Source organism: Pocillopora damicornis, chromosome 2 (assembly GCF_964200805.1).
Source record: "Pocillopora damicornis chromosome 2, jaPocDami1.2, whole genome shotgun sequence".
In the NCBI taxonomy this organism is placed as follows: domain Eukaryota; kingdom Metazoa; phylum Cnidaria; class Anthozoa; order Scleractinia; family Pocilloporidae; genus Pocillopora; species Pocillopora damicornis.
The window spans coordinates 32,070,377-32,093,134 of NC_142671.1; the positions used below are offsets into that span (position 1 = coordinate 32,070,377).

At 38.8% G+C, this 22,758-nt stretch overlaps 1 protein-coding gene across 2 annotated transcripts; it reads right to left on the reverse strand.

Annotated features, from left to right (window-relative positions):
- Positions 1 to 1,857: 1,857 nt before the first annotated feature.
- LOC149050866 (NLR family CARD domain-containing protein 4-like) lies at positions 1,858 to 22,758 on the reverse strand. 2 transcript variants are annotated; one of them, XM_089197878.1, is made up of 5 exons: positions 22,694 to 22,758; positions 7,419 to 8,145; positions 3,680 to 6,483; positions 2,466 to 3,311; positions 1,858 to 1,930 (listed from the first exon to the last, which is right to left on the reverse strand). In XM_089197878.1, exons 2-4 carry the CDS (start codon positions 8,128 to 8,130, stop codon positions 2,484 to 2,486), a joined length of 4,344 nt encoding a protein of 1,447 aa, XP_089054004.1. In that variant the 5' UTR covers positions 8,131 to 8,145; positions 22,694 to 22,758; the 3' UTR covers positions 1,858 to 1,930; positions 2,466 to 2,483. The 2 variants fall into 2 exon arrangements, with proteins under 2 accessions (XP_089054004.1, XP_089054003.1); XM_089197877.1 differs by lacking the exon at positions 1,858 to 1,930 and having other exon boundaries at positions 2,334 to 3,311.

A 22,758-nucleotide genomic window follows, 5' to 3' on the forward strand; every position in this document is an offset into this window, starting at 1 on the left:
ATCTCCATGTTAGCATGTAAGATGAGACGCTTATAAAACAGATCAGTTAGCTAAATCAGTATATAGCTTGTCAATCAAATTGACCACTGTAACCATACTTTGACTTCAGACGGCAAGCAGTAATTCCTGAAAGGTTTTTCTACATGTCATGCAAAGAGGGAAAAAACCCATCTCTTGGTATTTCGGAGGTTGATTCATCTTTGAAATTCTGTGTCACGCTTGTCACGCTTGTCACGCAACTGATATAATAAGTTAGAGAAGATATATCAACTGGAACTCAAATCTGGCTAGAATGTGGTAGAGCTTAATTAACGTGATCATCGAAACAGCTAATAAAATCATAAATAAACAAGGTAAGAGTGGTATGTTAGATTTTTTTGCAAGTTGTAGTGATTTATGCCAGTTAGCGGTGGCGACAAGTAGGCGCACCATGTACATTTCATAGTCGCTATCAAGTAATTTTTGCCGGACTTTGAGTTCGTCTCAAGAAAGAACGACGCAAATACACAAGGAAATTATTACAGTAACTTTATAACCATCCTTTGGTCTTTTAAAAGCTTGAAGCTTTGTAGATTGTGTCATATCGGTCATTGTTAAAACTGTTTTTGTTTTGATGCTACTTTTCGACACAGGAAAAGTACGTCGGACAAAAATATTCACCAAAAAATAAATATTTCCTTGGCAGCTTCAGTAACGACAGAGGATTACGTTTAGATGATAAAGGAAAGGATTATGTTCACAGAAATACCGTAAGTCCAGTACATTCGATACATGAGGTCACACAACTCGGGTAATATTCACGGTGAAAATTTGCATATTTGAGCGGTCGAACGAAAAAAATGATTTCTCGAAAACTAAAATATATTTTTACAAAAAAACTACACCACAATTATTAGAACATATTGGGCTACAAAATGTAAAAGTAGGAGGGAAAACAAATCTGGGTGACTTGCCGCTGTTTGTTTGATGCACGCTGACATTGGCTCTTAAGTGTTTACAAAGGTTTCGTCTTGCTTTGCTAGCTTTGTTCCCTAATTATCTGCGTTTGAAATTGTGAAAAAACCTTCCTTTATCAAAAAATTTCTTAAAGATGTATGTATTGAAACCTGAACAAATCTGCGGAACCCTAGGATTTTCGGTCACGTTAGAAAAGCTTAATGTCCGGCTAGTGTTAGTGCCATTTCGAAAATCTTCTTTTCATGTGGAGCTCCAATTCCAATTTCAGTTATACTGATCGAGAAATAACTTTTCGCTCTATGAACTTGAAATGACGGCAATCACTAGTCTCCCCACGTTAAGCTCGAACATATCGGTTTGACTTCTGCATCTTTTCTCCTTGTCAGGCAAACTCTGCAGTCTTTGTTATTGTTGTGCGAGTGCATTTTGGGAAATTATGTGCAGACCACTAGGTTAATATAGGTAGGCCGCTTTAAGCGTTTATTAATTGACCTCATTTACACGTGTGACGAGAGTCCTTGCTAAAATCTTAGATACAGGTTAAATTAGGAAACACTTCAATCGGCTTTCCCATGACCGTTGGCTGTACATTCCAAGGTAGAAAAGATTATACAAGAATTGGACGAAGTTCTGATTTCAGCTATTCATATATTTAACTCTTTTTTTATTGGGCTGTACCACAAATTCGAACCCAAACAAAGATGCAATAGTACTGAGATGCCTGATAAATCTATATTCGACTCGGTTATCCGAAACTAATATGAAAAAATATGTACTTGCTTTCATGATAAACATCTCTTTGTTTTTAATTAAAATGAATTTGTCCCTTATCTCTAATTAACCCCTTCACTGCCCACGCGACGAACTGAGTTCGTTACGCAATTTGTAGTCTGTGCCTACATAACGTACTTAGTAGGTCGAAAGAGAGTGACAGTCAAGTCCCCAGTACTGGAGATGTAAAATAAGCTGGCCTCTAAAATTCAAAACAAGTTAGAATTCTCAAAAAAAATGAAAAAAAAAATGAAACAGAAAGCAAATGTTTCTTTGGCAAAGGACTTCTCGATTGGGTTTACAGCAAAGTTTCCTTTTCTCGGCCCAACCAGGAGCCGCAGTAAATTCGGATGTCCGTTTTAAAAGAAGTTTACAGTTGCATTTGTTTTTCATGATGCTATTTATTCCAAGTGGTCTCCTTCTCTTAATAACAAAGGAGGCACTTGAGTCCACGAGTCCGTAAAAAAAGAACTCCAAACTTTTTTTCGTAAGGTCCTAACAAACTTTATCCTACTTTGTTTCGTCCTGAATTAAAAGAACACGCACATAAAGAAGGCAAAGTTCTATCTACTTCACATCGTGCCGGTATAGTCTAATTATTGACTTTCATTTTCTAGTCTTCCAAAATATAGCTGTTTTAAAGAGTTTGCAGAAAGGTTACTCTAAAAATTTGTCAAATCCTTAACAATTCCTTCCAGTGTTATCATGTCCACTATCATAGTGCCTCTCATACTCACTTTCTGATTGGCAAAAAATCAATCATACGCATCATAGTCGTCATTGCTGGGACGATAGTCGTCGTAGTCGGGTTCACAGTCATCATAGTCGGGTTCACAGTTACCATAGTCAGGTTCATAGTCATCATAGTCGGGTTCACAGTCACCATAGTCGGGTTCATAGTCATCATATTCGGGTTCAAAGTCACCATAATTGGGTTGACAGTCATCATAGTCGGGTTGACAGTCACCATGGTCAGGTTCGCAATCACCATAGTCGGGTTCGCGGTCATCATAGTCGGGTTTACAGTCACCATAGTCGGCTTCACAGCCATCATAGTCGGGCTCACGGTCATCATAGTCGGGTTCACAGTCATCATAGTCGGGTTCACGGTCATCATAGTTGGGTTCACAGTCATCATAGTCGGGTTCACAGTCACCATGGTCAGGTTCGCAATCACCATAGTCGGGTTCGCGGTCATCAAAGTCGGCTTCACAGTCACCATAGTTGGCTTCACAGTCATCATAGTCGGGCTCACGGTCATCATAGTCGGGTTCACAGTCATCATAGTCGGGTTCACGGTCATCATAGTCGGGTTCACAGTCATCATAGTCAGGTTCACGGTCATCATAGTCGGGTTCACAGTCACCATAGTCGGGTTCATAGTCATTATAGTCGGGTTCACAGTCATCATAGTCGGGTTCACGGTCATCATAGTCGGGGGGTTCATAGTCATCAAAGCCGTCACAGTTGGGATCATAGTCATCATGGTCGTCAAAGTCGCCCAAGGATGCTGGTTTATAATGACTATAATAAACTGGCAATACTTCTACGCTTCGTCCTTTTTTCGTCTCTCCTTTTTCATCCTGTTGTAAAGCAAATACATAAATAAATTTAAGTGGTCAGTCTGACGAAGACAAGATCGAAGAATACGTGGATGGATTCGCGTTATATTCATTTCTTTTTGTGTTTGTTAATCGCAGAGCTTCTCAATTAGGGTGACCTCCTCAAAACGCAGGTCGAGCGGTGTGAGTTGCATTTTTTTCCGAGAGCATTTCTTTTCTGTTTTAGATGACTGAAATCTCTTTTGGGAAATAATTTTTGCATTCAGACGACCGCTATAAAAACATGCAATTTCGTTCGTTTGTTTACTGTTATGATGCACATAAATTTTGTCTATTAAAAGTATAATATGATAAGCCTCAAGTGTGGAGGAAACGCATCAGGTACTTACAAAATAATCATTGGCAATGGCCAGACTTTGGTTTCTTTTCCAGGTGCTTTTGACACAATCTACTAGCTCTTCTCCCATCTCAACATTCTCCAAGTTCAGTCGCTTGAGTTTTGAGATCTTGTAGAGATTCTCGACGAGATCACGCACTCCTTGTGCTAATGGATTGTAACCAACGGACAGTATTCTAAGATTTTGGAAGGACCTTAGAGAGCTAATTAATGCGGTAATCTCTTCGGCACCCATTTTTGTGTCAGTCATGTTGAGCTCAGTCAGGCAGGTGGCTCTGTAAAGATTTTCTGCAATTACAACAACCGCACCTCCCAGAGGATTGTGGGAAATGTCCAGATTTTCTAACTTTGAAAGAACTTGTAAGTTGTTGGCGAGGGCCCTTGCTCCTTCTTCATCCATTTGTGTATTACTCAGTTCCAAATCGGTGAGGAGAGGAATGTACCCCAAATTATCTGCCAACTCTGAGATCGAAGTTCGCAGTTGGTTTCGAGACACAGAAAGTACTTTTAAATTAGGAACATGGCACAAGGAATTGGCAAGGTCTGAGAAGGCTCTTTCATCCATAAGCACATTTGACAACTCCAAAACAGTCAGGTTTTGCACATGATGAAGATTGTCTGCCAGGCATCTAATACTGCTCCCCAATGGATTTTCAGATAGGTACAACTCTTGCAGGTTACTGGCCTCATGAAAGCCATCTGTGAGAATGGGTAGTAATTGTGCTGTCAAGCATATTTTGTGGAGTCTCAAACGTTGAAGGCACTCCGTGATGCTTATTCCTGATACAAGGCATTCGATCTCCTGGGGCTTAGAGGATTCGTGTAAGCTTTGTAACGCTATCTCTCGGGGTCTGGCAAGTAGTGGCATAACATGAGAAATAGTCATGTCACCATGTATTTCATCAATGTCAATTTTTTTCGCCAATGAAAAGCAGTGTTGGCGAGCTCGTCTTTCATCTTCAGTCGCCTCATCACTGCCTCGTGTTTCCTTATGATCCGTGTGTGTTTGATGAATGGTACCCATTGATGTTGGTGTAACCTCATTCAATGCACCGATGACAATACTGGAAATCTGAGAGAAGTGAAGAAACATCTCATTTTTCTTGCACTTTAAGAACAGAGAGGCCAATACTTCGACTTTTGTCTGTCTTCTTACAAAATCTGAAGCCTTTCCTTCCTCTGAAGCAATTACGATTACTGAATTAAGATCATCCATAATGGAGGCCATGTAATCGCGGTCCTTCAGGGATGGATGTCTTTGGAAATCGAATAGAACACAATTAGGAAGGGCGTTAGACTCAACAATATGACCGTCGGCCACTCGAGGCAGGAGTGTGTCTGGTATTGCTAAAACGCCGCTGACAGATTTCAAAAGTGACGGGTAGACAGCTGCCTTTGATTCATTTGATGTTTTAAGAAAGCACTCTAAGCTTAACTTTAATAATTTCTTGTCATCGTCCGGCAGATCCTCCAGGAATAGGGTTCCGCTTATGTCGTCTCCGGAAGGATTCTGGCTCTTCCTTAAATATTCAAGGTGCTGCAGTACTGCTCTTGAACCTTCTGGCGACCACTCGCAGACAAACTTAAGGACTTCAAGAAAGTCGACCACTTTTCTGGTGGAATCAATAGCGGGCATGCATGAGAGATCGTCATTGGAGGAGGGAATTAGCCTGTGAATGATAAACCAAGCTGCCAAGAACTCTTGAATAGATTTATGTAGAAAAGCAACCTTCTTCTTTGGCTTTGCACTGAAGAGCTTTACGATCTGAATGACGCCAACGGTGATTAATTTGCTACTCAGAAGTTCCATAGGAAGATGTTCATAATCAAACTCAAGAGAATTTCTCAGTAAAGCTTTAAATGCCAGCTCTCCAACTTTTTCAAGATCACCTTTGTAATCATCGATCCTTTCAAACTTTCTCTCGTTGTCTTTTGCAGCCATGTGATTGATTAGGGTTTGGATGAACTCTTTGTACAGGTGCACTTTCGCCTCAGGTAAAACTTCGCGATCTTTCTCCTTCCAGACCAAACAAAGCATCAGTAGAAGAAGGGGAATTTCTGCAATCTCTATCAGTGTGTGCTTCTTGATGTAATTAAGAAACATCTCTACATTCTTCTCATCTTCCAGGATCTTCATCGCAAATTCTTTGATCCGAGCCCAGTCAAATCCTTTGATCTGGAACTGCGAGTGGCTGAATCGTTTGGTATCATCTTCCTTTACTGGTCGCGTCGTCAAAATCACGAAGCATTCTCGGAGCTCATCCCCCATCCAAATGCGTTGCACCACTGGCGACTTTCCGCTGGCGCTGTACTCGTCAAAACCATCCAAAACCAGCAAAACTTTATCTTGGTGATCAAGAATGTATCTGTTGAGACCATCAATGAATCTTTGATCTTCCGTGGAAAATAGCTTGGCTTCAATCAAAATGTCACGGAACGTCGAACAGCCGCAAACATTTCGTAACGGGATCATCAGCAGTACATCAAACTTCTTAAGGATTTCCTTTTTGCTTCTTGCCCAGTCGAGAGCGATTTTCTTAGCAAAGGTGGATTTTCCGATCCCGGGTATTCCATATACAAGAAATCTGTTTGAGTAGGGGTTGCTTTTCTGCTCTCTCAAAACGTCGGAATAGTCATTCAGTTTCTCTTCTTTCTTCCCACTCGGCTTCCGGTTGTTCCTGACCCAAAACAGCTCTGTGTAAATTTCATCGATGTGTACGGTGTTGTCAGGATCCCAAGGGGTGATGTTAACCTGGCTCAAGTTGTTGTAAAGCTTCTCTAGACGAACTCTATATTCTACAATGGATAAAAGCACAAGAATCGGAGTAAAATTGCAAGAGAATTTTCAATTGTATGTCACAGAGTATTTGAGGCGTTAACCTCTGTCCAAAACCGGATAAAACATGGAAAAGTGCCTTGTTGCAACATCTTTTTATCTTGAATTGGAAAGAATTTCATCTGTTTGAAATCACTGAAATTTCTTGTTGAAATTTGGTTTTCCTTTCCTCAGTCAAGCAGCAGATCATTTATCAGTTATCCAGTCAAAACATACCCCTCTGCAATTACGGTATGTTTAAGTAATTTTTTCAGCGATACAAACTCCTTTTCAGCCCGCGCAACTGGTGGTTTTGGGTTTGCTTTAAAGCTTAAAGAAGAGGAGCAGTGAAAACGGTTGCGTGCAGCCCCGTGATGTTTGCACACTTTTTCCCTCTTGCGGCCTTGTTTCTTTTCCTAACAACAACCAGTGTAACTCTTTTGTTTTTTTTTAAGCCTTATGTAGGATACCCCAGTGACACAGTATTGTTGAAAGCAACCTTTTTTGCGCAGCAGGGAGGTTATTTTTGCGCCATTTGATTTCGCGTGATTTTTTTCCCAGCAAGAACTAGGTTTTGCAGGAAATATTTGTACATTATACATGCGAAGTTCATTATTTGGATAGCAATCGATAAACCCTGAATAAATACATAATTGAGCAAATGAAAAGGACGCACGAATGACTGAATGAATGAATCAAGAAAAGGTAGCTAATTAGACGAAACTTTAAGTTACTGTGGCAATTATTCAGTTAATTGGTCAGGTAGGTCTTTGCATGGTCTTGAACAGAGTGGAAAGATCGTATTAGGCTTGAGAATGTTGCATGAAACCTTGTTTGCGAAAGTTTGCGCCAGCCAGTAACGAATACTGGGAACTGTCACTCTTTTCATGATTAAAAAATAGTATTAGGTACTAACCTTGAACGTCAAAATCCTCTGCAGATAATGCGACTGGCATTGCAAAATCTAATTTCTCGTCCAGCTTCTGTATTTGGCAATCGATGCTCCCTAAACGACCTTTGATTTCACCAAGCTCTTCCATGACACTTTCTTCATTTTCCTTCCATTCTTTCAAAAGCTTCTGATAGTATTGTTCCTTCTCAGGGTCAATCCCCTCAGTTTTTAACCTATCAATGGTTACCTCATATGTGGTTCCTCCGAGTCTCACCAAAGCCTCCTTGATATTTTTCCAGTGCAGTTCAAATTGTACGTCATCAACAGAGGCCTGTTTGGCGTGGGCAAACACTTCGTTCCGGTGGATCGTGATACGAGCAATATCGGCTGCCTCCGTATTGTTTGCTGCGTGTGGAAGAGTGTTCCAGCCAGATGCCGGTGTAGAAAGACCACAAATATTCTTAAGAAAGACAGCTAGTAAGGAAATGTCAAACTGCTTCGATGACACTGGTGATGAATTGATTATTGCCCACTGCGCCTGGTTGAGAACCCGTCTCTTTCTCAAGGAAGTAAGCTTATGAATTACCAGAGGAGTTTTTAAAACTTTGTCAAGGCTTCCTTTTGGACACAGTCTATCGAATGTATCTCTTAGTACTTCCGAACCTACATCCACCAGTAGGCGACACAATCGGGCGTAGTTGGCTGTTTCTTTGGTAGAAACAGACGCTTTCGCCATACTTGGCAACAAATCCTACGAGTAACACAAATATCGAAAAATTATTTCATAGCCTATCATGCTCCCACGTTTTCTTTTTTAAGCGTTTGTAGTAATAGAATGGAAAGGAATCCCCATCACCACCAACCCACACCTCGTCCCTGCATTAACTGAGAGTTCCATGTCAAACTTGAACGGGCAACGTAAATCCCAACCAGGGCTATTCGACTGCGTAAATTCGAGGGGAAAAAACTTCCTTGCAAACCATTTACTCGAAGATGATTCTGTATCGTTACAAGTATTAATTTTCATGAATTTTTAAAAACATAATTTGTATACAGATTGTCGGGTCTGTTCTACAACACGAGGATTTTCGCTTATTACCGATAGCTCCTTGAAAACTCTTCCCAACATTTACGTATCCTTAAGCGTTCGCATCGAATTAAGCGATTAACAATGATACAAAGGATTATCAGCTGCTTTAAGGGTTCCTTCAAAGTGTTGACTTATGTTTTCTGTTATTAAAATCTTTCAAACCTATCTCAAAGTGACTGCAAATGTATGAAAATCATTTATGTGCACTGCAGTTGAAGAACACAGTTATGAACACTACTGAACAAGTAGTTGAAATTAAAGGCCTGAAGGCGTTTCTTCAAACGCAATGCACATATATGATTTTCATATATTTAAAGTTATTATTCACCACTTGTAGGGTTTATTTGGAACCAATATAATGACCAGCTCCCAGTTCGCTTGTTCAGTTAGTAGAGCGCTATAACGGCATCGCAGGGGTCATGGGTTCAAATCTTGTACGGGCCTGAATTCTTTTCAGGCCTTATTTCAACTACTAGTTCAGTAGTGTTCATAACTGCGAGGATCGCTTCTATATTCACATCTCAAAGTGTATGTTTGCGTGAAGAACATTCCTTTTTGTAGGTTCCTTTCAGAGTTACGCAGTTAAGATATGTTATTCGCCAGCAAGGAGGTTTTAATGGGAAAAACTGTACCCGAGGTCTTTAGGCCTCGGGCGGTACTTAAGACGGAAGGCAGAGATTGGAAAATACGGGCCGCAAAAAGAACCAATCAGATTGCAGGATTCGCTACTGTGCCCTCTGAGAAAAAAAAAACTATTAGAAACATTTAGAAGTAATCATATATCCAGTGACAACAGAAGCTTCTGGAGACGGGCATTGCGGAAAAATCAGTCACATAAAACATGATGTGGCCGACATCTCTTTGACCTGAACATAGGAAATTCATTGAATATTGCGTAGATGATAGATCGGATAAATTCTAGCAGATAACTCATCAACTTTAGTCACTAATATTCGAGCTGTAGTTCGTCGACAGATAATTAACTTCAGCTTTGATAACTAGAATTGCAAACATTTTTTAAGGCAGTGAAGTATTTTTTAAATTTTTTTCTTCAGCAAGTAAAATATTTTAAGTCAAGCGTAAGCGGCGCATACCATAAAGACGAATCACAAAACCACGTGAAAGGCTTTTAGGAATATTAATTTCGTATATTCTCTTTTAAATGTCTGTTCAGTGCCGAATGGAGTTTATTCTCAGGTTGTTGATTAACCACGTGAATAACGATTTAAAGGCACTATACTGATATATTTGTATCATTAACAACTCGATTAGACCTATTACATGTGTATTATATTTCTTGCTTATACATTTTCGAGATGATATTTGGTCTGGTTGATGAGTTATTGCCCCCCACAGGCATCCGGATTAAAGGCCGGAGCCCGATGGGGCATTCCAGAGGACCTCGTACCAAAATCTTCCCGGAAATATCAACGACCTTAAGATTATGGCGGAGCTCGCGGCGCAAATAGTGGTAACCCAACAAGCCGAAAAAATTTGGACTTAACACCGTACGACCGACCGTACAAGGTGCTACTTTTAGCATTCGCGGCCCATCGTGCCACGGGCACTATCTTAGCCATTACGTAATGGAAAGGCGAGAGAAGGGAATGCGCATTGTGTTCGTAACTTGGATACCCCATTAGTGTGCTTCAGGAGACAACGGCAGATGACAATGAAGTGCGCATACTCGAGTGTCGAGCTTCAGTGCAGCGTACCGCGAGCACACGGTTAGGCATTACAAGAGGGCTTCACGTGGGCTAGTAGATGTGAAGTCGCGTAGCATATAATTTGCAACCCAAGTTTTGAGCGGGAAATCAAACTGGTGAGGTTGTAGTTGAACAGTAATTCTTATTATTTCGCAATTTTTCATCAGCTCACAAAGCAACAATACCGGTAGAGCTAAAGCTTTGTCTACGGGAAGAAATTTTTGTAATTCAAGTACGTGGAGAGAGTGTTTTGAGTGAAAATAGGCTGGAAAGAAAGAGACAGAGGGACCAAAGAAAGCAAGACGTGAAAGGCGTAAAGCAAGTCGAGAAAAGCGCACAAGAAAGTTGGAGAGGACACCAAAATAGGCAGAATACGGCAAGAAGAACTCGAAAGAGAACAAGGAAAGACACAGGTAAAAAGGCGAATATCTAGCGAAGAGCAACGCGAGAAGGAAATACAAAGACGCTCCTGAAAACAGAATAAAAGAGGTCATCCACAAAGAGAAGCAAACTAGAAAGGATACGAGAAAGAAGAGGAGGTAAGCCGTGTCTTATCTGGGTTTTCACTTACGCTGAGGCCCAGAAAAATTCAAACCCTTTTTACCAATCGTCGTTTGATACTAGCTTCAGTTTATAATTCAAATCACGTTTCGGTGAAACAATGACTTTGGCATCCATCACCTAAAAACCCTCGCGCCGGTTCATCGCTTGAATAACATTTTAAAGTGTTCGTATTTCAAGGTATTTTTTTGTCCTGTCGTTTGCAATAGTTAATACAGCCGTGGTGTTAAGGGAATAGAGTTTATCTTCCGGACTTTGTTTTGCCTAGAAAGTTTTCAAATGATAGCGAACGGTGAGTGCAAGTTTCTACCTCTTTCTCTTCGGTTAATTATCGTAAGATTTACTCTATTTTTTTAAAAAAACATCGCGCTTTGTCAAAGAAGTGTTGTTTTATCCTAAGAACAAAGTAATGCAGAGATGCCAACCTCTGGAGATCTCAAATTTGAAGATTTTTTCGGACCAGTACCCCCCTCTGACCGAATTCAATAGGGCGACCCCTCCCTCCGAAAAAAAATTTTTTAACGGTAACCTACCCTCACCGAGCAATTTCGCGGAAAAACGTGGATTTATCTGTCAGGGAGTTCAATTGGTTGAATACTCATCCATTCAGATTCTCGCTTATATAGGAGTAACGAAGAAGAAACTCTCTACTTTTTGTTTGCACAAACGTGCATCACGCAAGAAAATGAGGCCAGAAACCATAATACAAGCATAAGAAGCCGGGTGATTTTAGAATTTTGGAACATATGGAGCTTAAATCTTAGTTTTTTGTGGGCAATTTATTAAAACTTCCTTTTATCCGGGAGTTTTGGTCATGCGTATGGGAGAGTGGGAGATTGACTCTGTATCCGAGAGACTCCCAGATAATCCAGGAGAGTTGGCATTTTCCCAAAATTGAAAGAAGATGAGATTGAGTCAGCGATGTCCATGTTTACTGACGCCGTAATTTGATTTTGACAATATTGCCATTTAAGAACCTGTTGAACATCTAAGAATGAGATTACAGACTGCAAATGTTGGGTGAAAACAAACTCACGGGTAAAATGTAGTAAGTCCTATTGCGGGTGGGTGAATTTCATTATTTAGTCATGGTTCTTTTCAGCGCTATGTTTTCATGCTTTCTACTCGATTCGTTCGAACTTCAGGAAATGGTTTGTCTCTCAAAACGTGGAGCCACTTTCTCTTCGCTCAACATCCCGATCGAGGCGTATTTACTACTCGTGTTATGATGAACATGCTTGAGATACGATAATTTTTTCTTAACGCCGGAAACTGAAGAATCAATCTCTGAAATTGATAGTCATCACATTTTGCAAGAGGCGTCCGAGCTGTGATCGTGTAATTAAACGGGGTCCTGGCAATTTGAGCTCACAAGAATGGTGGTAAGCATATGGTTAGCGTAAATAATTGTTGTTTACAGTTTTCGAATTCAAGAGCCGTTTTTGAGAGTCCGTTTCTGTAACCTCTCTGAATATTTTCTGTTGAATTCATTGAGGTACAATCTCGGAATTTCATAACTGATTGTGAACGATAAATTCGTCTCGGCACCATAATTTAGGGAGGTTTTGTTGACACATTAGCAGTTTGCGATTCGTGAACCATATCTGTAACCTGCTCTGATATTTTCTTTGAAATTAATTGAGACACACTCTCGGAATTTCATCAGTAATTAAGAACGATAAATCCTTCTATGTAGCACAAGTGAAGCCCATTTCACACTTTCCATACAATTTAAGCAAACTATACTCAACTGACTCTCAATAAATTGGCCTGCCATAAGTCGTTGATTATTGTATTATTTGTAGCCCCAAAAGCTCTGCTCAGGACTCTGGAGGTACTGAACTTGATCTATTTGATGCACAAGGCACCTTTCAAGGAGGAAGGTTAGAATAAAATTGCTTTTACGGCCGTATATTGCACCCAGTTTACATATGTAGATAATTGCTTAAATGTATTTTCATTGTGAGGGGTTTCTTTTTACGTAACATATTTACATTCCTTTTATTTCCTCCTTAACCTGCCTTCAAATAGTTAAATTTATGTTTTTATAGAAGTGTGAGAAAATAAAACAGAAGTGTTGTAGAGCTCTCTTTTCTCAAGTGTAATGAGAATCTGATGTTATGAAACAATTGAAAAACCTGTTGCTGGTAGCTTAGGTCTTTAATGTTTAAGAGCGAATTTTTTTTATCACCGCGTGGGAGGTGGCACATGATCGGAAAAATCACTATCCTCATATTTCGCTCAGAGATACCTTAGGGTAAGTCTATAAACGTGGTATAATTTTTTTGTTCAGAGCTGTTTTTATTTTCTAGAAAATCACCAAACACTGTATCGAGCCCCAACCGCCATAAAATGGCCGAAATGAAGTCGACGAGTAGGGCAACAAAACCTTTATTCCTCAAAAGCGCAAAAGAAAGCAAGTCTTTCTGAATTTTACCTATTTGTATACGAGGTATTAAAAAATGATTTGAATCTAATAACGGGCTTGTTGACATAACTATGAATTATTGGCGAATATTTGAAAATTGCCAAAATTTGATTGATTAAAATTACATTTTGGAGCAGTTTTTCAATAAAAATTTTTCCTACCTGGTATAACTCGGAATCACTTGAGATGAGCATTTTTACAAAGTGGAAGGAATGTTCTTTCCATGGATATAAAAATTAATTTGGGGCTCTTAATTACTGCGAAGAAGTAGCCCGGTCTATTTCGTGCAAATCGCAATGCCGACATGTAAACAACCGCAGATAATCCAATTAGGCTTTTTATTATCGAAGCCATAATTCCAACAAAATCTTATCGCTTTGACCTATACTAGATTGTAAACTGGATTTCTTAAGCTCACCTGGCGAAAAACACCTTTCTAAGATTGGTTCCTTGCCTCAATCTTGTTATAAAGAGACTTGACAACAGCTTCGATAGTACAGCACTACAGGCGGTGTATACCAAATCACAATGAAAACATCTCACGAAGGTTCCTGCCGGAAACGTCGCATTGCTGGACAGTTAAAACCATATTTCAGCTTGGAACACTCACATTTTACAAGTCTTCCTTTCACAATAAGAACGGAAGTTTGTTTTTTTATAGAACGAGCCAGAGCATCCTGACAGATGAAGTGAATCAGTGACGTTCGTTTTTTGCGATGGTGTCACGCAATAACATGTCACTCGAAAGGAGGCTAGGTTACCAATACGCTCTTATTTTCTTTCCTTCTTATCCCCTATTTTTTATTTCCGGGAAAAAGTTTTAAACCCAGAATTTAAAATTACCGTTGTTTGCATTTTTTAAGCGCGATACCACACACGGACATTCCTAAGGTATTCTTCAATGCAGCGACACTTAGATTGTGGTAAACACGAGCGAGCTCTAGAGCGCGAGACCTTAACAGACAGAGCTGTTAAGGTGTATGGAGAGAAACTGGAGGGAGAGACCCCTTCAGTACCAGAGGTTATTGCAAACAGCAGACCTGACATCATACCAGATTCGTGCAGAAAAGTACCAATGGGCTGGGCACTAAGGGCTGGTGCTCCACGAAAGAGATTTACTTCCAGCCAGAAGGCCTATCTTACTGTCAAATTTAAACTGGGGGAACAATCAGGACAGAAAGCAGACCCTGCATCAGTTGCACGTGCGATGGTAAGCGCCAAAGATGCGAGTGGTAACCGCCTGTTTACAAGCGACGATTTTCTTACAGCAAATCAAATAGCTGCCTTCTTTTCCCGACTGGCTGCGAAAAAGACCCTCCAGGATGACGAGGAACAGTCTGATGACGACTTGGAGGCCGCTGCAAGTGAAGCAAGAATCCAAGAGCTGTCGAATGCGGCTTTAAAGGAACTTGCGCTTAGACGCCCTATCACATATAATGCGTACAATCTTTGTGAAATGGCAGCAAAGTCCAAGTTAAAGAGCTTTTCCATTTCATTGCTGAAGGATATTTGCTTATTTTTTAGCATTGATATCAGCGATATCTCCGTTCATCGTAAGCAGTCTTACGTGAGCAAGATCGAAGCCCTTTGTTTTAGCTGTACCTGTCAGCAGTGACGAACTACATGTAGCTTGAATATTGGTTTCATTGACCAGGAAAACACCTAAAGTATATGACACTGTATTCTTTTCCTTCCTTTCTATCTTTCTTTCTTTCTTTCTTTCTTTCTTTCTTTCTTTTTTTGCTTTATAAAACCCATTCAGTTAGCTGGTAGATTTCTTGAATCTCCGAGGGTACGCCGCCTCTGTCTTGTCGAAAATTCGGGATCTCAAAGAATAGCCGATTAATTGTTTAATTAAGGGACGGGAAACAACTTTTTCCGAGATCGAGTTGAGAAAACTGTCAAGTTTCTAGCGATGGCCATTATCATCGTAGCAATCAAGGTACAAAATCGAAAGGTTTAAATTGATGAGCACGCTATCGTAAGGAAAATTTAAAAAAACAACAACAACAACAAAAACAAAAAACAGAGATTGTGTAAGTCCAAAGCTTTAAAAAATGTTATTGTAATGACCTACAGTCAGGCGATATCAAATAACACGTACTGTCTCGCGGCCTGATACAAGCGGCCGACTTTGTGACTCGAAGATTTACGTTTTTAGTGAAGTTTAACGTTCAAAGTGCTTAGATAAAGCACGAAATTGTTAGTCTGTTGTTCTGTTTACATAGTCGGTAGAATTTTTCCAGTGTCATTAGAAAAGAACGCCTCACCGTGGAACCTGTCTGCCTGCCACTGAAGGTCATGGTAGACCATATCGATCCACTAGGGACACGTAGGTGATGTATATAATCACGGAGCACTAGACAATTAACTTCCAGTTGTTTTAGTTAACTGGGAAGTTCGTCATTTGAGAGGTTACGTATGACGTTTGTTTTTCCCGCGAACGTCAAAAATTCAATTTCTGTCGTCTGTCTTTAGGCGTGTGTACACGGAACTAAGTAGGTTTGTGTTTGTCGTGAATGTGTTATTTTATTTTATTTTATTTTTTGTGCAGGATTTTTTTTAAGAATTCCATAAATTGGTAACCAAATGAAAGGCAAGCTTGCGTTTGCCGTTTGCCGTTAAACGTCATACTTAAAGTGCCTATTGATAAATATAATCTTTGCAAGCGCGAAGTCGTGGAAATAGAGTCGATAACAACGCATGTATAGTCAGTACCAGGGGGTGACTAAATTTACGAAAACGTCAAAAAGTAGTTTTTCAGAATGGCACTGATTCAAAACACTCAAAAGAGATCTACAGCGTTTTTTAAGTGAATTCGCGCAGGTTTTTGTTTAAAACATAACACTGACTAAGAAATAAATATTAGTTGGCCCTGCACTCGGTACAGCGATGTCTGCAGACGAATGCCTGTCTGGATGTCCTGTGCACGTTTAGCGTGATTGCGTGACAAAAATGAGTGATGACACACGACTTCATTGGTGAACATCGTTGTGCCATTTGGGGAGCCAAACGTTTCTTAACTGAAACTGTAAGCAATGAAAGCATCTTGGTTTATCGTGCAAAAAAGACTTTTGTATATACTGGAGTTGTATGGAAGCAGAAATAAGTCAAGAGGTGCGATAGTCTGCGATGATTTATGAACAGCTTCGAGTATTGTAAATGGTCAAGCCGGACGTTGTAAACACTTTTCAAGTGAACATGGCGATTTGAAACAAAAATAATGGAAACATCATTCTTTAATCACTGGTTTCAGAAGGTAAGGTTAACATATTGAGTTTCTGATAAAGCACAGCTCAAAGCGGTAAGATTTTGCAGAAATTATGGCTTCGATAATAAAAGAATAATTGGATTATCTGCGGTTGTTTACACGGCGGCGTTGCGATTTGCACGAAATAGATCGGGCTATTTCTTCGCAGTTATTAAGAGCCCCAAATTAATTTTTATATCCTTGAAAAGAACATCGTTTCCAATTTTCAGAAATGCTCATCTCAAGTGATTCCGAGTTATACCGAGTAGGAAAAATTTTTATTGAAAAACTGCTCCAAAATGAAATTTTTAATCAATCAAATTTTGGCGATTTTCAAATATTCGCCAATAATTCATAGTTATATCAATAATCCCGTTATTAGGTTCAAATCATTTGTTAATACCTCGTATACAAATAGATAATATTCGGAAAGATTTGCTTTCTTTTGCGCTTTTGAAGAATACCGTTTTTGTTGCCCTACTCGTCGGCTTCATTTCGGCCACTGTTATGGCGGTTGGGGCTCGATACAGTGTTTGGTGATTTTCTAGAAAATAAAAACAGTTCTGAACAAAAAAATTATACCACGTTTATAGACTTACCCTAAGGTATCTTTGAGCGAAGTATGAAGGTAGGGCTTTTTCTAGGCATGTGCCACATTTTTTTGATTTCACGCGGTCTCCAGAAAAATTCTCTCTTAAATGTTAAAGGGAAATGCTTTTCTTTGAAAGTGAGGATACAAAAGTTTTCAAAGCTGAGAGAAATAAGCTGTTTGCTGGTAATGAAAAGCAAATTGACAATCACACCTTAATGCTTTACATGCTCTACTCAAATATGTCAGTTGTGTGTACCTGCCATCGTAAAGGTGTCTTTGAAAAGATGTTTTGGTGTGGCTGTTGTTCTTTGTTGATCTTTGCAGCCAAAAAAGCTAGTATTAAAGGCACCAACTTCAATTTTCATGTACACAAGACACTCTCCAAGGTGGAAGAGTAGAAGACAATAGAATGATATTTACTAGGCACTTGCACAGACCACAGTTATATATTCAAGCAATACTCTACATATATATAAAAAATGACTGCATGATTTCTCTAACCCTTTACACCCTAACATCAGTATGCATATTCTCCATACTGTTCTCTATACATTTCTTAATGTGCTGGCAAGGAGAATTTGTTAAAAAATCGAGAGGTCCTTCAGTTAATTATCATTTCTGTTATTCTCATGACCTTGATTCTTGATTCAGGGATGATATTAAAAGGAGAAATTAGATGCTAGTCACTCCCTGAGATTAAGTGTTAAAAACTGTACACATTTTGTATGCTCCTCGCATTTCAGTGTTGGAAACAATAGTTAAGGTTGTTAGGAAAGCAAACAAACAAATGACCAGAAGACAGTAAAATGAGGGAAACTGTAAACTTTACCATTTGATAGAAGAAACATTACAGGGAAACTTGGATTGTGCTAGATAATTTCCTCTATTGCCCTTCATGTTTTTGATCAAATAAAATTTAATCAGTTGAAGAGTTTACCTGCAATGAGTCAAATTACCAGTGTGCACTTGATTCTCTCAGATGTCAGCTGGTAAAAGATAGATACTAAGAATAGATGTCCACAAGAAAAAGTATACATCATCAAAAAAACACTGAAGTGGTGGTGTGATTGATTTGTGATATTTGGAACGACAGACGCTGAAAAAAACACATGAAGCTTTTTCCTGTTCCCCAATAAGTTAATTAGATTCTGGATTCTACATTCAAACTGGGTGAGATTGAATTAATTCATATCTTGCTTCCTTATGGTTCGTTTACATGGAAAGGTAATTGTTATATATAGTTTTACATAAGTTTTGGTTGCCATCCCAAGTAACATTCATGACAAAGTTTCATTCAACATAGAATATTTCAAGAACTTTTTTTCCTTTCTCTCCAATACCATTTACTATATCTGGAGCACAATTAACCCTTTAACTCCCTAGATATCAATAGTAATTCTCATCACTGTCTGCCATATTGCTCTTGTAAAGTTCGTTTTGAGAATTTGGTATTGGATCAACTAATAATCCATAATTAATATTTTTCTTTATTCTCATCACTTGTCTGCCTGATACGTTACCACATTGTAACATCTAATATTATTATTTAGATTGCTTTAAATATTCTTGCTCAAGCTTTCAGTAATGTATGATGTTTCTTATCAATGCTCATACCCAAACTAAACATTGATATGAGGAATTGCGTGTTCATAAGATATGTGAATTTTAAAGGGTGGGAATCCGGAAAAGCAAGAATCCTCCTTTAATTAAGATTGCAATTAACGGGGGCTCTTCTATTTTAATTCATGTTTTTACTTTGACCTGCCTCCTCCCCTGTAATGTTTAGGGCACATTGATGAAGAGAACATTTAATTAAATTTCATGTAATTAAAATAATTACATGAAATCTCGCAGATGTATGGCACATTACTTTTCCCTCTGATCCTTCTGGCATTTTATTTTGTGTAGGGATTGGTATTATTGACTACAACATTAAAATTAGATTAAATTTTAGTATACAGCTTGTGCATCAATTTAATATATATATGTTATTTGCCGGCTGGGAGGTCCGTATGGTGAAAAACTGTGACCGAGGTCTTGAAAATACTGCCCGAGGCCGTAGGCCGAGGGCAGCATTTTCAAGACCGAGGTCACAGTTTTTCACCATACGGACCGACCTTTAGCCGGTAAATAACATATTTATTGTTTTTTAAACTTGACGAAATTCTTTCCGAAAGAACCCGAATGATTTAGGGCAGTAAATACGGCAAGATCTTCCATAAACTGAACAATTTTTGAGTGAGTAAATGGTAGTTAAAATAGCGGTGATGCAAATTAAAGAGAGATGCCTCAGCAAAACATTTTCATTTCCGTAACGATAAAGATGATTTAAAAGGCTTCCAAACAAACTTTGAAACATTATTTTTACAAGTATCTGCCACAATCTGACACCTGTCAATTAGAGAGCGCGCAAGAAAAAAAAAGCGTAGGAACATTTGAAAAACATCAGAACTAGTTTGGCAAGGGCTGTCACGACAATGTCTTCTTCAAAATCAGTCAGTGATCTAACGGAAAGTATTATTCACTCTCATCGACCATTCATTCATGTACGAAGATTTACCTCTGTTCATTAAGTAAACGGCGAGGAAAGTAATTGTGAGTAAATTCAATTTTTTTTATTTTGAAGTTGTGAGAGTTTGCTCGTTTGTTTGCTGCAATGGCGTGTGTGACTCTGGTATTTCCTTCACAAAAATAAATTCGAACGGCACACTCCAACGAGACACAAGGGAATTTAATGCGGCCTTTACTCCAAAAATTCCTTCAATTTCTGTTGTGCAATTTACGGTACAAATGTCTAAATTGAACGGAATTGGAAAGACTCACCGGGAGCGTATATTTGTTGTAGAACTTAAATTAAAACTTCACTCGCTCTTCCACTATGAACAAATTGCTCGAGAAAATTCAGATATTAAATGAATGAAAGTTCCATCGTTCAGTTTAACTGTAACCAAATACTTCACGTTTTAACTTTCTATGTATTTTTTGTGAACGATTAAAATTAATTGCAGACGGTTTTTAGGCCGCTTGTCAACCAACGTAATGACACTATTGTTTATTCAAATTCATTCTGAAACCAATATTTTTCTGTCAACCAAAGTGATTTGATAGAGAGAAAAGAGAGGATTCATAAGTTATTTATCGGCTTGAGGTAGTGACCGATGTGTTTGCTTAAAAATACTGCCCAGCGGGCAAAACGAGGTATATTTATGAAAAAATGACAACGAAATTTGGAATGTACTCGGCGACTCAAGAAAGCGTTACTGTGGCCCGTGGGCAGAGATAGGAAAATACTGACCGGGTAAAGAACCAATCAGATTGCAGGATTCGTTACCGTGCCCTCTAAAAAAACAATAAAATAAAATATGGTATCCTTCTTAAAACAGAATACGAATGAGTTACCAGGCACAAGTATGGCCTCCACGATGATAGTTTCCAGGTTTGAAAAAAGTCACTGCCTACTAAAATCCTCAGCTCCTTTGCCCTGACAGCCCAACCTCATCAAAACATTAATCATACATACAAGAGAGCCTATTCCTAAACACACCCTCCTCAATCCTGTTACCTTACTATGGACATGGACATGGCATTTCAAACATGGAAGTTGTGCATTTCCAGCAAGAGGACAATCATGAAACAAGAATAGCCAAAAGCGAAAAAGTTAAAAAAATTACAGGTTCATACACGAGTTGAAAATTACTTTTCTTTTTTATTTTCTACGCTAAACAGAGGAGGTTGAAACGTTTGGGAAAAACAGTGGGGCAAGCAACCATACCTGGCAGCTTCGAGAGAAGATATAAGAGAAGCCCATACGATTCTGGCGCATTGTTTTACTAACTCACTGTGCTCAGATGTATACACTTCAATCGACCGGTGATGTCTTTACGCGAAGTAGTTTACCGTCGTTTTCTTTCAAGTTTGGCTCATTTTCCCTAACTGAAGTTATAAGTCACGCACTAAAAAAATAATTTCAAGTGATACTGACATCATACACTTCATCTGAAGAAGAAAACATTCCCTATCTTTGAAAATTTGTTGAAACATCGGGAACAACAACGAAAGTCCTAAGCTTTTTGAAGATACTGCTGCCTAGTATGCTTTTTGATCGCTTAGCAAGTTGTTAGAACATCGTCCCCAAGTTCCAGACCTCATCTTAGTGTCTTATCCCCTCGGAGAAACTCCTCCACGGCCAGTGCTGAAGAGTTTTGTTACAGTTTTTTTTCCAGCATAATAATTTAAGCTTGGCTAAATCTATACATATTTTGTACCAAAAATTTATAGATTTACATTGCATCTGTTTATTATGGATTTTTGCTACCTTTGAGGTGTGTTTAATATGTTCCATGTTATTTACTGTTTACAGAACCTCTTTATCAAGTGGGCAAATAAGGCAAAAAATGTGCAACTTCTGTGGTTATCCTACAGTCACTAATTCTGAAGCATTGTGCTCAGAAAACATGTAAACATCTCCGAAATTACACGCATGGCTGAAAATTAATATTTTAATACAACATACAACGAAATCACCAAAGAAAAACCACTTTTACATCATTTCAACGATGAGAATTTCCTTATGAAACTCTTCTCTTAATTGTCAAAACACAACCAATACATTTTGTGCTAGTCCCGAAATCAAGTCGTAACTTTGATCTCGACTTCTTTAAAGGCTTTTTGAAGATTACACCTAACACCCAACGGGTGACATCATTATTCGTTCATAAATTATATATCGCTCTTTAACATAGGGTTGACACTTAAGGATGGCCGGAAGCAGACACGATACAGCAGTCGACTTTCGAGAATTCTATGTTCCTATGAAAACACAAAGTCAAATCAGTAGCTGTCACACATTTTTTTTCGCATATTTTTCAAGTTCTTCATCTGCAATCTGTTTCTATCTTCCTCGGCTATCCTTATAAAATTCTCGTGCCTTTTTCAGTTAATTGTTTTGTAATACCACTCTCGACGCTTAGGCTAAAGCGAAACCGTAACAATCATTTCTCAGATCTTAATGCAAAATACATTTTTTCATTTGTGCAACCGAGTTGAAGTTTCCCGCAAACTACCACAACCTATGCCGAATTCAGATCAGTGAGATTTATTGGGCTGCCGAGCCAGAACATGCCTAAACGCGTATCACGCTTAAACAATCCGTGATTATGTAGGCGATAAGATTGCTCAAGAGAGAACGATTCAGAACAAAACATATAATTATTCACCTAAAACGAGAATGAATTTCTTTTTCTTATGAAGTTACTTAAGGTACTTTTCCGATGTAAAAGGTTTCAAGGAAAAGGATACAGAAAGAGAAGAATTTATTTCGCATATCACAGTCAAATCGAAAGCGGAAGTGATTTAGGAATTTTATCGAAGCAGCCTTCGTGCACATTGAAAGACGACACTATTAAAGGCAACGTTGTTATGTTATTTCGGCTTAAAATAACCAATAATTATTTTAAATACTGGCAGTCGTGGAGCAGAGATCTAAATTGAATTGGCTTTCGCAAGCTTTACAATCGATGAACATTTCTCTGTCCACACGCTTCAAATGAATTGCAAATTCAAAACCCAACGATCCAAATTAATAACAATTCAAGTCATTCACAAACATAAAAGGTAACATTACATGTTATGAGTTTCCTCTAAACTAAAAGTCAACAAAATTTGCGACAAACCTGCGGTATTTTCCACACTCTGATTACCTTGGTTGTCGATCACAAACCTCCGTCCATTCACCACA